Here is a 16,966-nt window from a genome sequence, read left to right on the forward strand (position 1 = left end):
CATGTACAGTATGTCAAGGCAGTTTTAAGACTTTATGACTTCTGCAACTGTTACTTTTACTAACCAGATGATTAAAGGATGTACTCCTCTACTTACAAATCTACATACAGCACATCTGACAATTAGGCATACAATATATGGCTAAAGTATGGGGACACCTAACCATAGGCTTGTTAAACATCTCATTTCAAAACCATGGCATTAATAATTTTATACACCCTTAAGAAGTGGGTGTGGTTGCAAAGGGTGTCTACCTGCAAACCAAACCAAGGATGGTGAATTGAATCAACATAACATTTTTGTGCAAGTATGTTTATAAAATATTTTAATGACTTACTATACATGTAATTACTTGTACAAACCCAGATTCTCTGAATCAGTTCACAATATTATGTATGGTAGATGGTGAAAGTTCTGAATTATTTGCCATCTTGTGTTGAAAATTTTTCTCTTTGAACTGACTGACAATTCTCTCACAAAGTTTGGCACAGCGTGGTGAGCCATGACCCAGCTTTGCTTGCACAGGCTAAGGATTTAGTGGATTCTCTTTTTATACCCTGTCATGATTCCCCATACCTGTTACAAATATCCTAACTTTTCACGTGGGCATACATTGGAAGCATTTTAATTTATTTTAAAGAATAATTTTTTTTTACATCTTTTAGCAGTGAATGTGGCTATAACACTTGCACTTGAACTCTTAATTGGGAGAGGTGTCAATAAACATTTACATTTACATTTTCGGCATTTAGCAGACACTTTTATCCAAAAATCCTGTGACAGTATTTTTGTCTACACAACTGAGGGTAAAGGACCTTGCTCAAGGGTCCAACAGTGGCAACCTAGAAGTGGTGGGGCTTGAACCAGTGACCTTTCGATTACTAGTCCAGTACCTTAACCACTAGGCTACAACTGTTCTAAAAGAAAATAATCAGATGTCTTTTCTAATGCATTCATGACGTTCTTTAAAGAAAGTAAAATGAAATACAGACAAAGAATTCTATATCTGCTGTTAGAGTCAAAACTTATTTTAAGCACTTTAAAATAGAGTTGCCAAATTTAAGCCATGTGTTATGGATGCTTCAGTCACCGTTTAATTCTAAACCTATAACACCTGGCAACCCTATTAGTAAGTAAATAAGGTGCATTTATACAGCATATGGTAAGCAACAGAAAAACAGTATGTGCAAATTTTGCATCTGGTACATGTAATAGAAGCAGTAGTGTATCTTCTTATAAACAATATATACAGATATATAAGAATAAATATAGAAATAAGTATATTGTTATAGTTATAAATATATACAATGTAAATATATTTTATATTTATACAATGTATATACTATATATATATATATATATATATATATATATATAATAGAATATGACTATAGACTGTGTATCAGATATAGAATATATCAGACATAGGTATGGATGAGTACAGTAGTGGTAAAATACGGATGATAATAATAATAGCAATATATGTAGATAAAATGTAGACTATAACCCATATATACATACAGGTATGAATACAAGAATATTATATATTGTCATATGCCAACAATGCCAACTTGGAAATCACTTTTCCGTAGTAAGACCGCGTGACGCTACAGATGCGGTAAATAGAGATTACTCCGAAACATCTGGACCTCACCTCAGAGCTGCAAAGCTGCTAATCCATGCACCACCTTCTGGTCTGCAGAAACTTCATTTCCCATAATTCCCTTTCAGCACTCGTACTCTCTTCGGGACTCAGAAATCCGAACTCGTGTGGAAAGAACTCGGGGTAGTTGTGCCACGTTCACTGTAGTTGGGGTAACAAAACAAACTCGAGGAGTAGGTGGATTTGTTCATGATGCCGGGACGAAAAGCGCTAAACGGTGTAAATACGGGTGCTGGAGCCGGAGGGGGTAAGAGTGGTTGTACGGTGCAGCGCTACAGTATAGCCGCTGGAAGCTCCCTCTCGAGCCGCCGCCGCCGCTCCGCCCTGCTTCCCTCCGTCCTCACATTCGCCGTGATCGTAGCATCTGGAGGCCTGTTACTGCTCATAGAGAAGGGCATGTTAAACACCATGCACCCTCCTGCTCCTCTCTCTAACTCCAGAAAACCTGAGCACCGCCGGTCAGTTGTGGACGTGGAGTCACAGGTAAGCAAGTTCTCACCACACATTCCAACTCCTGCTAGTACATGAAACAAAGCTGGAGATTCTCTTCTACACAGCACCAGCTTTACAAAGTTTTACATTTACACTATATATTGGAAAAGCCCATCATTGTTTTGCTGCGTTTTACAGGGTTTTATTATAACCCCAAATCAGAAAAAGTTGGGACAGCATGGAAAATGCACAGTTTCTTACATTTACTTTGACTTTTATTTCATTGCAGACAGAATGAACCCAATATATTTCATGTTTTATCTGCTTAACTTCATTTCATTTATTAATAAACATCCATTCCTGCATTTCATGCCTGCATCACATTCCAAAAAAGTTGGGACAGTAAAGCATTTACCACTTTGTAATGTTGCCATTCCTTTTCACCACACTTAAAACACGTTTGGGCACTGAGGATACCAAGAGATTTAGTGTTTCAGCTTTTATTTTGTCCCATGTCTTAAGATGTGCAACAGTACGGGGTCGTCGTTGTCGCATTTTTCGTTTCAAAATTCTCCACACATTCTCTATTGGGGACAGGTCAGGACTGCAGGCAGGCCAGTCCAGTACCCGTACCCTCTTCTTCCGCAGCCATGCCTTTGTAATGTGTGCAGCATGTGGTTTTGCATGGATGTCCCTGGAAAAGATGACGCCTTGAAGGCAGCACATGTTGCTCTAAGATTTCAATGTACTTTTCTGCATTAATGCTGCCATCACAGAAGTGTAAATGACCTTTGCCAAGAGCACTGACACAGCCCCATACCATGACAGACCCTGGCTTTCGGACTTGTTGCTGATAACAGTCTGGATGGTCCTTTTCGTCTTTGGTCTGGAGCACATGGCGTCCATTTTTTCCAAAAAAGACCTGAAATGCTGATTCATCTGACCACAATACACGTTTCCACTGTGTGATGGTCCATCCTAGATGCCCCCGAGCCCAGAGAAGTCGACGCCGCTTCTAGACACTGTTAACATAAGGCTTCTTTTTTGCACAGTAGAGTTTTAAGTGGTATTTGTCAATGTAACTCTGTATTGTAGTGCTTGATAAAGGTTTGCCAAAGTAATCCCTCACCCATGTGGTTATATCAGCTATTGTTGAGTGGCGGTTCTTGATGCAGTGCCGTCTGAGGGAACAGCTTAAGCTTGCGCCCTTGGTCTTTACACACTGAAATTCCTCCCGATTCCTTGAACCGTTTAATGATATTATGCACTGTAGAGGGAGAAATATACAAATCCCTTCCAATCTTTCTTTGAGGTACATTGTTTTAAACATTTTGTTGGGGTGAAACCTGTTGTTCTGGTGCAGCGATGGTTTACTCGTGCTCTGGTCGTTTCGGTTGACAAATATCCACACATCCAAGAGTTTAAAGCGAAACCATACCTTTAATTTCCCTTTTTTCCACTGTTATATTCATCAAACAAACACAACTGCACGGTAAGAAAACCGTGTGCTTCTACACCTGCCGTGGCTTTCCCCCCTGGCTATTCCCCCCTCACTCCTATAGAATCGCGTGTCTCTTAAAGTGACAGTACTAGTTTACACTAAAAGAAAATTTAAAGCACATAAACACACATTTATCTAGAATTAACTTAATTGATACATAAACAGTAATATAAGCAATATTACTCCAATATGTAATGTTAAACCAATTACCAAAACCCTAAATTACTATTAATCCAACCAAAATACAAAATACATCAGTTAAAGTATTTAGCCCTTACACACCCGGCCCCTAATTGTATTCTATTAATAGAAACAATTATCTTACATAAAGGGAATAGCCTTATAGACATTAAATATATGTACATTAAAGATAGTCTCTGCAGTTAATGACTGTCTTCTGGTGTCAGAGGTTGCCAGCACTTGACACACCGTAGGAGTGCAGTCTTTACCACTGCCTCATTCAGCTTCTTGAAGAAGGCAAATTTTAGTGATAGGTCTATCAAGCTCACTAGTCTTAGTTTTGACACGAACTCTGCGCACAAGTCCATGTTCATCCTGCTGAGTATGGATGACTCTACCCATCACCCATGAATTTCTTGGCGCAGATTCATCTACAATCAGAACAATGTCTCCAGGAACATAATTCCGTGACACTCTTGTCCACTTTTGACGTTTCTGCAACTCGGGCAGATACTCTTTCACCCATCTCTTCCAAAAAATGTCAGCCAAGTATTGCACCTGCCGCCATCTTCTTCGAGCATACAGGTCATCCTTTTCAAATAGCCCTGGTGGCATAGATGACCTAATTTTTAACAACAGAAGATGGTTTGGGGTAAGTGCCTCCATGTCGTTTGGGTCATTAGAAGGCGTGGTGATAGGCCGACTGTTCAAGATGGCCTCTGCTTCACAGAGGAATGTGTGTAGGCCTTCTTCATCCAAATTCTGCATCCTTATAGTGGTGTTAAGAACTTTCCTGATGGAACGGATCATGCGTTCCCAAACTCCACCATGGTGAGAGCCAGTTGGTGGATTAAACATCCATTTAATGCCATGCTGTAGCAGAGTATTCACCAATTTAGAGGTGTTCCATTCTTGAATAGCCTTTTTTAGCTCTCGCTCAGCACCAACAAAATTAGTGCCATTGTCAGAACGCATTTCTAACACCTGGCCACGTCTTGCAATGAAGCGTCGTAAGGCATTGATAAATGAGTCCGTATCCAAAGATGCGGCCATTTCAATGTGAACAGCTCGCACCGTAAGGCATGTAAAGATAACACCATATCTCTTTATTTTACTCCTTCCTCGCTTTACATCAAACGGGCCGAAGTAATCTACACCTGTTTTGGTGAATGGCGGTTCATCTGGCAGAACTCTGTTTGTGGGTAAGTCTGCCATTTGTTGTTGACCAATACCACCTTGTAGTCTCCGGCAGGTTATGCACTTTGATAAGACCCTTCTAATCAAGGCAGTAGCATTGAGAATCCAGTACCTTTGACGTAGTTGAGAGAGAACATGATTACGTCCACCATGACCTATTTCCTTGTGGATCTCTTGCAAAATTAATCTAGATACTTTATGGTCCTTTGGTAGAATAGCAGGGTACTTGGCTTCTTCTGGTATGGCTGCTCTACTAAGCCTCCCACCAACTCTGAGAACGCCATCAATCAACACTGGATTAAGCTTGCATAGATGACTGCCTTTTCTAATATGCTTGTGCATTCTAAGAGCCAAAATTTCTTCTAGAAATTTCTTTTGCTGGCAATAACGTACGATTTCTTGCTCAGCTCTCTGTAGCTCTTCCACTGTAAGAGTTTTCTTGACAAGTTTCCTTCTGAAGCTTGACATTTCCTTCTTCAACTCAGTCTGTGAACTCAGTCTTAATTCCTTTCTCTTTCTAGATAGGTTGAGTAGTGTGTTTTTTATTCTAAGAAGCCATGCCGTAGCCTTTTTAAGACGTAGCCATGAGGAGAAGTACTCAATGAGCTGCTTCAGTATATCATTTGTTTCTTCAACTGTGACAGCATTGACTATTACATTTTTCTTTACCTCTGGGTCTGTTGTTGTTGGCTTGTCTAGGTGAATAGACATCACTGGCCATTCATTGGCTGGCCTTAAAAGAAAGTCAGGCCCTAAAATCCAGGCTTTATTCTGCATGAATGCACCTACTTCCTGTCCTCTTGATGCGTAATCTGCAGGATTCTGGTGAGAGCAGATATATTTCCATTGAAACACCGCAGATGTCTGAATAATGGCTGACACCCTGTTGGCCACAAAAGTGCGGAATCTTGTAGTTTCGTTGGCGATATACTTCAGTACAGCTGTGCTGTCTGTCCAAAATACAGAGTCCCCTAGTGGAAACTGTATCTCCCTTTTTAGCATGCAGTCCACTCGTGTTGCTAAGGTTGCTGCGGTGAGTTCCAGTCGTGGTATGGTTGTGGGTTTGAGAGGCGCTACTCTAGCCTTTCCTAGAACAAAGGCACAGTGCATCTGATTGCGACTGTTCTGTAGGACTAGATAAGTGACTGTGCCATAGCCCACTTCACTGGCATCGCTAAAATGATGCAGCTGAGCGGACACTGGCGCTCCAAAGTGTGCAGGCTTAAAACACCGATCAAGTCCAAACTCACCAAGCAGCTGTATGCCCTCTACCCACTTAAACCATTGCTGAACAAGGTTGTCTGGCACAACATCATCCCACTTAAATCTTGATCTGCTCAATTCTTGCAAGATGTTTTTTGCAGGCAAGATAACTGGTGCCAAGATCCCTAGAGGATCATATACTGAACTCACCATGGATAGGATGCCTCTTCTAGTAAGAGGTTTGTTTTGGATGACAACTCTAAACTTGAAACAGTCCGACTGGAAGCACCATTGTACTCCTAATGCTCTTTCTATGGGAAATGGATTATGATCCAGATCGAGGTCTTTGATGTCCTTTGCCTTTTCTTCATCTGGCATCTTAGCCAGAACTTCTGCGCTGTTGCTTATCCATTTTGTTAGCCTGAAGCCTCCAGCCTTGCAGATTTCCTTCAGACCCTGATACAAAGACAATGCCTGTTCGAAAGATGCAACTGATTTCAGACAATCATCAATGTAAAAGTTGTGCAAAATTGTGTCAACTACAGAAGCATCAAACATGTGCTTGTTGTCTTCAGCACATCGCCTCAAAGCGTAGCTAGCACAACTTGGAGATGAAGTGGCACCAAATAAATGCACTTCCATCCTATATTCTTCCAGGTTCTGATTAACATTACCGCCTGGCCACCACAAGAATCTGAGCAGGTCAGCATCATCAGAAGGAACCTTTACCTGGTGGAACATGGCCTCCACGTCAGCCATCATTGCCACCGGTTCTTGGCGGAACCGTGTTAAAACTCCAATCAAAGTGTTGCTGAGGTTGGGCCCTTGAAGAAGTTCCTCATTTAAAGACATCCCTTGATATGATGCTCCGCAATCAAACACCACACGGATTTTGCGTTTTTTGGGATGATACACTCCATGATGTGGAATGTACCACACCCTTCCATCTCTGCGGTTGATGTCTTCGTTAGGAACCTTTACCGCATAACCTCTTGTGATCATATCGTTCATAAATGTGATGTAGTCCTCCTGAAATTGAACATTTCTAAGAAGCTTCTTCTTCAAATTTAAGGCCCGCTGCTCAGCAATGGCACGGTTGTTAGGCATTTTAACCTCCTTGTTCTTTAAGGGCAGGGCAATACAATAGTGCCCATTCTTTAATTGGGCTGACATGGCCACTTTGTCCAAAAAAAGGAGATCATCCTTTGACATTTCCGCCTGCTCATCCTGTCTACCTTCAGGAAAGTCATACTTGAACTGTTGACTCCACAGTTCTTCTAGCCTGGCCACAGATATTCGATTTGACACTATGTGTGGTACACCAGTTTTGGTCCTTATGCAGCTGTCCTCTCTTATTGGTCCATTAACCGTCCATCCTAACATTGTTTTTACGGCATAAGGTCCATTCTTTACACTGTGGATTACCTTTTCTGGTTCCAATGCCTTTGGCACATTTGCCCCTATTAGCAGTTCTATTTCTCCATCTATGCTTGGAATATGAACATCTTTCAGATGAGGCCATCTGTCTATTTCTTCCTGACTTGGAATGTTAGCTTTACTCACTGGAATTACCTTTTGTGAAAACACTTCAGTTAACTCAATGAAGTTGTCACTAAGAAGGCCACTTACTTCCAAGTCTGCAACAGCATTACTGTGAACAATCCTTTGCTCTCCCATAGTGGTCAAGAGAATATTAACCTTTCGTCCACAAAGGTTAAGCTTATTCATAAGGCGTTCAGTGCAAAAAGAGGCATTGCTACCAGGATCCAGAAAAGCATAAGAAGTGACTATCTTGTTGCCCTTCTTTGCCTTTACTTGTACTGGGACGATGGCAAGGACACTATCTGTGCTCCCGGCCCCGTTACTGGCTTTTTTGTCTGTTATGTCCACAAAACTACTGATCACTGTGGGGTTCTCCTCATCCTTTGGCTGCTCTTCACAGCGTACAACTTTCCTTTTGTTTTTTATATGTAGAAGTGTGGGATGTGTTCTTGCACAGAGCTGGCACTGCAATTTCTCCCCACATGTCTTACTCATGTGTCCTGTTTTAAGACAACTAAAGCACAGGCCTTTGCTTCTGAGAAAGTCCAACTTTTCTTTATGCAAAGATTTCTGCAGCTTCTTACACTGGTCCAATATATGTTCACCTTGACAAAAGATGCAAGGCTTACTGAATGGTTTAGAAGGACTGTTAGGACCCTTTTTACTGGGAATTATACCAATATCTGTACTTTGTTGATAGTCCAACTTGGTCACTGTGGTAGTGAAACTCTTTTTACTACCCATTCTATCTGACTTCATGTTTGAAGGAGATCTTATCTGAGTTTTGAATCTGTCCTTTAGGTCTCCAAACACTGGGTCTAAAGCAATCTTTGCTTGTCGGGTAACAAACCTCACTATGTCTTTAAATCTAGGTTTGCGCTCCTGTTTTTCTTGTATTTCGCAGGCAACGCCTCTCCACTTTTCTCTCAACTTATATGGGAATTTGAAAATTATTGCACGCATGTTGGCAGCATTATCCATCTCATCCATATAATCTAACTCTGCCATTGCATTTTTGCAGCTAGTCAAAAAAAGGGCATAGGAGTTGAGTGCTTCACTGTCATCTGCTTTGATGTCGGGCCAGTGTAAAGCCTTATCCATGTATGCTACAGATATTTTGTATTCATTTCCAAAATGTTCCTTTAGGAGACGTTTAGCTTCACAATAACCCTTGTTTGGGTTCATGTGAAAACAACTCTGCACCACCTCTCTAGGGTGCCCACTGGTGTATTGCTCCAAAAAGTACAGTCGGTCACTGTTATTTTCTGTTTTGCTCTCTACACCATGTTCAAATGCTCTAATAAAGAGTATGTATTCCAAAGGATCTCCTTTAAATGTGGGGATGTTTTGTGGTGGTAATGAAGAGAGTCTTTGTTGCCTAACCAAGCATTCTGTAATCTCATTTTGTCGCTGCATTACAGTACACAGAGTCTCTGTATTTACTGAACTGTTAGATGGAGCAGCATCCTTAGTGTGAAAATCCGTTTCATTAATTCCAGAAGTAGGTTCCCTCTTCATTACAGTTGGCACTGCACCTCTGTCACTTTGTGTAACGCTTGGTTCCCGTGACCCCTTGTATTGTTGTAAAACTTTAAGTTGTGCGTCAGTGACAGCAAGTGCAGCCTCTATCTCCAGCTGCTCTTTCTGAGCCCTTATTTTAACCTCCAATTCCTCCTTTTCAGCTTTAACTTTCAGTTCTTGTTCCTCCAAAGCGTGTTTTTGCCTTAGTGCTGCTGCTTTAGCCAATAGTGTTGCCCTTTCCAACTCTGCCTGTAGACGTGCAGAGGACGCTACCGACGATGTTGCAGAGCTCCCAGTACTTGCTCTAGACTTCCTAGACGTTCTAGAGGATGTAACAGAAACACTATCTCCAGGGCACACGCCCTCATTAATCTGGCGTGCTTCTTCCCTACGTTGGGGAACAACTTTAATCCAAGCATTGACCTCAGTTATGAATTCACGAAACGATGTGGCTTTAGGCTCAAACCAACATTGCTGATCCTGTTTCATTTCCTCTTCAGATGAGATCTGGCATAACAGCCCCTTTACAGAAGTATTTAGGTTGTGAAAGTCTTCAAACAGCTGGTTAAACTCAACTTGCAACTTGGTTTTAACCACGTCCACATTGCTATCATCATCCATTAACTGAAGCATTTCATTTTTCTTTCCAGTTAACTGGCTTAACTTAGCCCTCCTTGCACTCGTTTGCCTTGCTAGAGCATCCTCTCTAGCCTTAACTGTTAGCTTCACTCGTCTTTTTTCCACTAAAGCTGAATCGTCAGCCATAGCTCATTAGCTTTACACCTGTTGCTTAGCTGATACAGTAAAGATGCACTTACTTGAACAGCTTTCCACTCACAGACAATGTGAAGCAGGTTTTCTTACTTTATGTTGGGGTGAAACCTGTTGTTCTGGTGCAGCGATGGTTTACTCGTGCTCTGGTCGTTTCGGTTGACAAATATCCACACATCCAAGAGTTTAAAGCGAAACCATACCTTTAATTTCCCTTTTTTCCACTGTTATATTCATCAAACAAACACAACTGCACGGTAAGAAAACCGTGTGCTTCTACACCTGCCGTGGCTTTCCCCCCTGGCTATTCCCCCCTCACTCCTATAGAATCGCGTGTCTCTTAAAGTGACAGTACTAGTTTACACTAAAAGAAAATTTAAAGCACATAAACACACATTTATCTAGAATTAACTTAATTGATACATAAACAGTAATATAAGCAATATTACTCCAATATGTAATGTTAAACCAATTACCAAAACCCTAAATTACTATTAATCCAACCAAAATACAAAATACATCAGTTAAAGTATTTAGCCCTTACACATTTTAATCATTTTCTCACGCATTTGTTGACAAACTGGAGATCCTCTGATCATCTTTGCAAAGACTTCCTGGATGCTGCTTTTGTACCAAACCATGATTACAATCACCTGTTGACATCACCTGTTTGGAATCACATCATTATTTAGTTTTTTCACCTCATTACTAGCCCTAAATTGCCCCCGTCCCAACTTTTTTTGGAATGTGTTGCAGGCCTGAAATGCAGGAATGGAGGTATATTAACAAATGAAATGAAGTTGAGCAGACAAAACATGAAATATCTTGAGTTAAAACTGTCTGCAATCAAATAAAAGTCAAAGTAAATATAAGGAACACTGAATTTTTATTTTATGTGCATTTTATATACTGTCCCAACTTTTTCCGGGGTTGTATTTAAATTTGGGGTTGTATATAAATAAACGTTACGTTTGGATTCGTCAGTGTTCCCATCAGTTGACCGGACACTTATTAATGTAACACCATACCATCTGCTTATTTATTTATTAGGATTTTAACGTCATGTTTTACACACTTTGGTTACTGAGGTTACAGAAACGGTAGATACTCGTTACACAAGATTCATCAGTTCACAAACTTAATGTTGAACACAGTCACGGACAATTTTGTATCTCCAGTTCACCTCACTTGCATGTCTTTGGACTGTAGGAGGAAACTCACGCAGAAACGGTGAGAACATGCAAACTCCACACAGAAAGAACCCGGACCGCCCCACCTGGGGATCGAACCCAGGACTTTCTTGCTGCGAGGTGACAGTATTTTTAAACTGTGCATTATATTAAGATGTGAAACAGGATGTAAAACTATTTATCACAGCAAATGCAAAAAAGAGGAAATCAGAAAGGGCGTTTATTTCTTTACTGCACTGAAAGCCTTTACTTTTCTGAAAAGGTTTTCCACAAGATCTAAACTGTTGTGAGGTCAGGCAATAGTGTTGGACAAGAAGACCCGGCTTGTTACTGTTTCACACCTAAAGGAGTGGACTCAAGGACTCGAACTTGTTTTTGTGGACCTCACCTCAGTTCAAACAAGAATAGGGTCTTCCCAAACTGTTGTCAGCTGGAAGCATAACATTAATTCTATGCAGCCCTTAGCTATGGGTGTGGCTCCAAAACCTGGATTTAGTAATTAGGAGTGGTGTCCATATACATTTTGCCATATAGTAAGTAATACTATGACTCCAGTCTATACTGTTTGGCACAAATGCTGTTGGCCAAAACCATGAGGGGAACACAAACTGCTTAGTAGTGAATCACCCCTTAGTTACAGTCTGTTCTAGTTGCAGTCAACATTTAAAGAGTTTTTCAATTTAAAGAGAACTTGAGAGAAAATGAGAGAGATCCTAGCATACATCTTTTTTATCTTGTGTCTACCAGTGACATCTTTAGTGTAAACACAGTCTGCTTGATACATATTTGTTTATCCATTTTTCCTCTGACTTAGTGCTGCTGCTAGATGGGTTTTATTTAATTAGACATTTCCTGAGGAGAAACTGTGCTGTGGCTTGGCTGTGGTACAAGAAAACTTAACAAAATGAAGTACAGTATATTAAAGGCTGTACTGAAAATAATGGCCAATGAGTCCCAGCCATACCAACTATTATTAAGTAAAAACATTATAAACACTTATATTAAGTGCATAAATCCACTTTAAATTCATACATTCAACATTTGACTTTAACTACTTACAAATATAAACAGAAAAGGATGTGTTTATAACATTAACCAACCATGGTACAGGAAAAGACATTTCACAAAGACATATTTGACAGTAACAGTAATAAATAACGTGGGTAGCACTGTAGCACTGTAGCCTCACAGCAAGAAGGTCCTGGGTTCGATCCCCAGGCGGGGCAGTCCGGGTCCTTTCTGTGCGCAGTTTGCATGTTCTCCCCTTGTCTGCGTGGGTTTCCTCCCACAGTCCAAAAACATGCAGTCGGGTTAATTGGAGACACTGAAATTGCCCTATAGGTGAATGTGTGTGTGTGTGTGTGTTTGTGTGAGTGTTTGTGTGCGTGTACCAGTTAAAAGCTTTAATACGATACGTTGATACATTTTGTTTTCATTGCAAATCACGGCACAGCGGCCAAAATCCCAAACACAGCAAAGAAATCCATAATACTGCTTACCTTAGCTTATGTTCTTTCAGATGCTATTAAATTTATAAGCGTGTGTCCCATTAGGAATATAATCTGTTATTTTGTAAATGTGCTTATAATTAAAAACCTCCAAAACACAAACTCGTTAGAAAGCCAGTCAAGCGTTTCATTGACACATCATCTGTGTGACACTGCAAACTAAATACATGCAAATAACAGCATTTCTGATTGGTTCAGAAAGTGGGGTTCTTACAATCATTAGCGCCAATTCTGTAGGAGTGTGTATATATACAGGTCCTTCTCAAAAAATTAGCATATTGTGATAAAGTTCATTATTTTCCATAATGTAATGATAAAAATTAAACTTTCATATATTTTAGATTCATTGCACACCAACTGAAATATTTCAGGTCTTTTATTGTTTTAATACTGATGATTTTGGCATACAGCTCATGAAAACCCAAAATTCCTATCTCAAAAAATTAGCATATTTCATCCGACCAATAAAAGAAAAGTGTTTTTAATACAAAAAAAGTCAACCTTCAAATAATTATGTTTAGTTATGCACTCAATACTTGGTCGGGAATCCTTTTGCAGAAATGACTGCTTCAATGCGGCGTGGCATGGAGGCAATCAGCCTGTGGCACTACTGAGGTGTTATGGAGGCCCAGGATGCTTCGATAGCGGCCTTAAGCTCATCCAGAGTGTTGGGTCTTGTGTCTCTCAACTTTCTCTTCACAATATCCCACAGATTCTCTATGGGGTTCAGGTCAGGAGAGTTGGCAGGCCAATTGAGCACAGTAATACCATGGTCAGTAAACCATTCACCAGTGGTTTTGGCACTGTGAGCAGGTGCCAGGTCGTGCTGAAAAATGAAATCTTCATCTCCATAAAGCTTTTCAGCAGATGGAAGCATGAAGTGCTCCAAAATCTCCTGATAGCTAGCTGCATTGACCCTGCCCTTGATAAAACACAGTGGACCAACACCAGCAGCTGACATGGCACCCCAGACCATCACTGACTGTGGGTACTTGACACTGGACTTCAGGCATTTTGGCATTTCCTTCTCCCCAGTCTTCCTCCAGACTCTGGCACCTTGATTTCCGAAAACAGTACTTTGGACCACTGAGCAACAGTCCAGTGCTGCTTCTCTGTAGCCCAGGTCAGGCGCTTCTGCCGCTGTTTCTGGTTCAAAAGTGGCTTGACCTGGGGAATGCGGCACCTGTAGCCCATTTCCTGCACACGCCTGTGCACGGTGGCTCTGGATGTTTCTACTCCAGACTCAGTCCACTGCTTCCGCAGGTCCCCCAAGGTCTGGAATCGGCCCTTCTCCACAATCTTCCTCAGGGTCCGGTCACCTCTTCTCGTTGTGCAGCGTTTTCTGCCACACTTTTTCCTTCCCACAGACTTCCCACTGAGGTGCCTTGATACAGCACTATTGGGAACAGCCTATTCGTTCAGAAATTTCTTTCTGTGTCTTACCCTCTTGCTTGAGGGTGTCAATGATGGCCTTCTGGACAGCAGTCAGGTCGGCAGTCTTACCCATGATTGCAGTTTTGAGTAATGAACCAGGCTGGGAGTTTTTAAAAGCCTCAGGAATCTTTTGCAGGTGTTTAGAGTTAATTCGTTGATTCAGATGATTAGGTTAATAGCTCGTTTAGAGAACCTTTTCATGATATGCTAATTTTTTGAGATAGGAATTTTGGGTTTTCATGAGCTGTATGCCAAAATCATCAGTATTAAAACAATAAAAGACCTGAAATATTTCAGTTGGTGTGCAATGAATCTAAAATATATGAAAGTTTAATTTTTATCATTACATTATGGAAAATAATAAACTTTATCACAATATGCTAATTTTTTGAGAAGGACCTGTATATATATATATATATAATTGTCACACATAACTAATGTTGCTGATTTTTGTTGTCCACAAGTCATTTTATGCGAGTCACGAGTCGAGTCCGAGTCATTTGAAACGAGTCCGAGTCGAGTCTGAAGTTGCTGTGTGTCACAGACTCGAGTCCCCATCTCTGGTACATATAAACATTTTAATTATACTGATTAAACACACTTATCAATGCCCAATAATTTAAATATAAAGATTGTTTACTTATATTCATAAGCCAAATGCAATGTTAAATTAGATGTCCAATGGGTTCAGAAAAATCCACTTGTCTTTTTGCCCTACTCTGTGTAGTGGATAAGATTTTGAATACACATACATGCCATTGCTAGACATCAGTTTACTCTTAATCACCGTTTTAGAGAAAAGTAAAGTATTAAAAACTAAATACTGAAATATTTTATTCATAAAAGTATTCAGATCCTTTGCTGTCTCACTCTAAACTGCCTCCAAATCGCAGCAATAGCATTTTACACATGTCCCAAACTTTTTAGAAATGGGGTTTGTAAATTATTTAATTCAGTATTCAGTGGTACCTTGAAACTCGACGTCAATTAGTTCTGGGAGTGGCGTTGAGTTTAAAAGACATTGAGTTTCAGGGTATTTTTTCCCATAACGATGTATGAGAAACCTGTTAATGCGTTCCGTGGTCTCGTGGTAATGCATATATTTTAGGCTTATGTAAAATAATGGGGTTTTTGACACTTATACACTGAAAATAACACAAATATAATATAAAAAACACTGAAATACAATTAAAAACACTTAAAATCAATGAAAAAAAACAATAAAACCTGCACTTCAAAAACTTCCTTATGCTTCTTGATTAAGAAGAAAATCGATTTTGCGCTGGCTCAAGCGGCTAAACAAAGCTCTAAGCACTAAACAAAGTGGCTGTTCATTGTTCATTTGAAATTATATGACTACTACTCGGATATGACTACAGTCACCTTCCTTTACGATGCATTTTTTCCCAGCGTCATACCAACTTTTTAATGTCATCAGGAAAAAACTGTATTTGGTTTAGCACGTAGCCAGTGACAAACCGCTGCTTTCACATCATCACATGAAAATCTTCTTCCCCTTAAAGCTTCGAGTGTCCGAAAAGGTGGAAATCAGATGGCGCAAAATCCGGACTTTAAGCTCTCTCTTAGACCAATTACTACTCCCGCCCTCAGTTTCCAACTAAAATATAAAAAATACATATATATCGTATTTTATCATGTAATACTATATCGAGAGGCAGTATTTAGTCATGTTACAAAGTTGTGCAATGCCAGAGCTTTCATGTTTATGATCTCCTTTACCTTAGATCATGCAGGACATCCGTAACCGGACCATCCGGGCCATGTGTGGCCAGCAGAACACAGCACAGAGTGTGTGGTCGCTCAGCCCACTACAGAGGAAGACGGTGCTCCAGCACATCCTGGTGAATGAGAAGTATCGTTTCCTGTACTGCTACGTACCCAAGGTGGCCTGCTCGAATTGGAAGCGCGTGCTGAAGGTGCTGAGCGGCGCGCTGACCGACGTCGGCGTCCACGTCCAGATGGACCACCACTCGGACCTGCTCTTTCTCTCAGATTTCTCGCCCGATGAGATCCGTTACCGTTTACGCCACTACTTTAAGTTTATGTTTGTGCGTGAACCTATGGCGCGCCTGCTCTCCGCATACCGCAACAAGTTTGGCGAGATCGAGTCCTACCAGCGCAAGTACGGTGCCGAGATCGTACGCCGGTACAGGAAAGGTTTCGCGAAGAAAACGAAGGTGGCCGGAGACGACGTGACGTTCACCGAGTTTGTGCGCTACCTGCTGGACGAGGAGCCTGAGCACATGAACGAGCACTGGATGCCCATGTATAACCTGTGCCAACCGTGTGCCATGCAGTACAACTTCATAGGCTCGTACGAGAGACTACAGAGCGACGCCGAGTACGTTTTGGAGCAGGTGGGTGCTCCGCAAAATGTGCGCTTTCCAGACCGGCAGACGTGGTATAGACCCGTTACAAAAGAAACACTGCATTATTACCTGTGCATGGTGCCACAGAAACTGCTGAGGGAACTTTTGCCAAAGTATATTCTAGACTTTTCTCTCTTTGGATATCACCTGCCAAACATCACCACCGAGTACTGTCGACACTAGCCAAAACTTGAACAAGCCATAGACTTTTGCCAATGTTTACCTTTATACACTCTGATGTTCTGTGAAGTTACAGTATTGTGTTGGGGTGTAATGATACTCATATGAACATTTAAATTTAGGTCAGATATGACACAAAGAATCAAATACAGTTACTAAGCCTGTCACAATGATGACATTTAAGCTAACAAACAAGTAATACTAGTTGACTTGTACTTGTAAGCAAGTTTAACTTTCACATACAGTGGTACCTT

The 16,966-nt window shown here is 40.9% G+C and overlaps 1 protein-coding gene across 1 annotated transcript; it reads left to right on the top strand.

Moving 5' to 3' along the window:
* The first annotated feature begins 1,855 nt into the window (after positions 1 to 1,855).
* Positions 1,856 to 16,715, top strand: chst14 (carbohydrate (N-acetylgalactosamine 4-0) sulfotransferase 14). The gene is made up of 2 exons (XM_063002489.1): positions 1,856 to 2,146; positions 15,888 to 16,715. Exons 1-2 carry the CDS (start codon positions 1,856 to 1,858, stop codon positions 16,713 to 16,715), a joined length of 1,119 nt encoding a protein of 372 aa, XP_062858559.1.
* The last annotated feature ends 251 nt before the right edge of the window (positions 16,716 to 16,966 follow it).

Source organism: Trichomycterus rosablanca, chromosome 9, assembly GCF_030014385.1.
Source record: "Trichomycterus rosablanca isolate fTriRos1 chromosome 9, fTriRos1.hap1, whole genome shotgun sequence".
NCBI classification, from domain to species: Eukaryota; Metazoa; Chordata; class Actinopteri; order Siluriformes; family Trichomycteridae; genus Trichomycterus; species Trichomycterus rosablanca.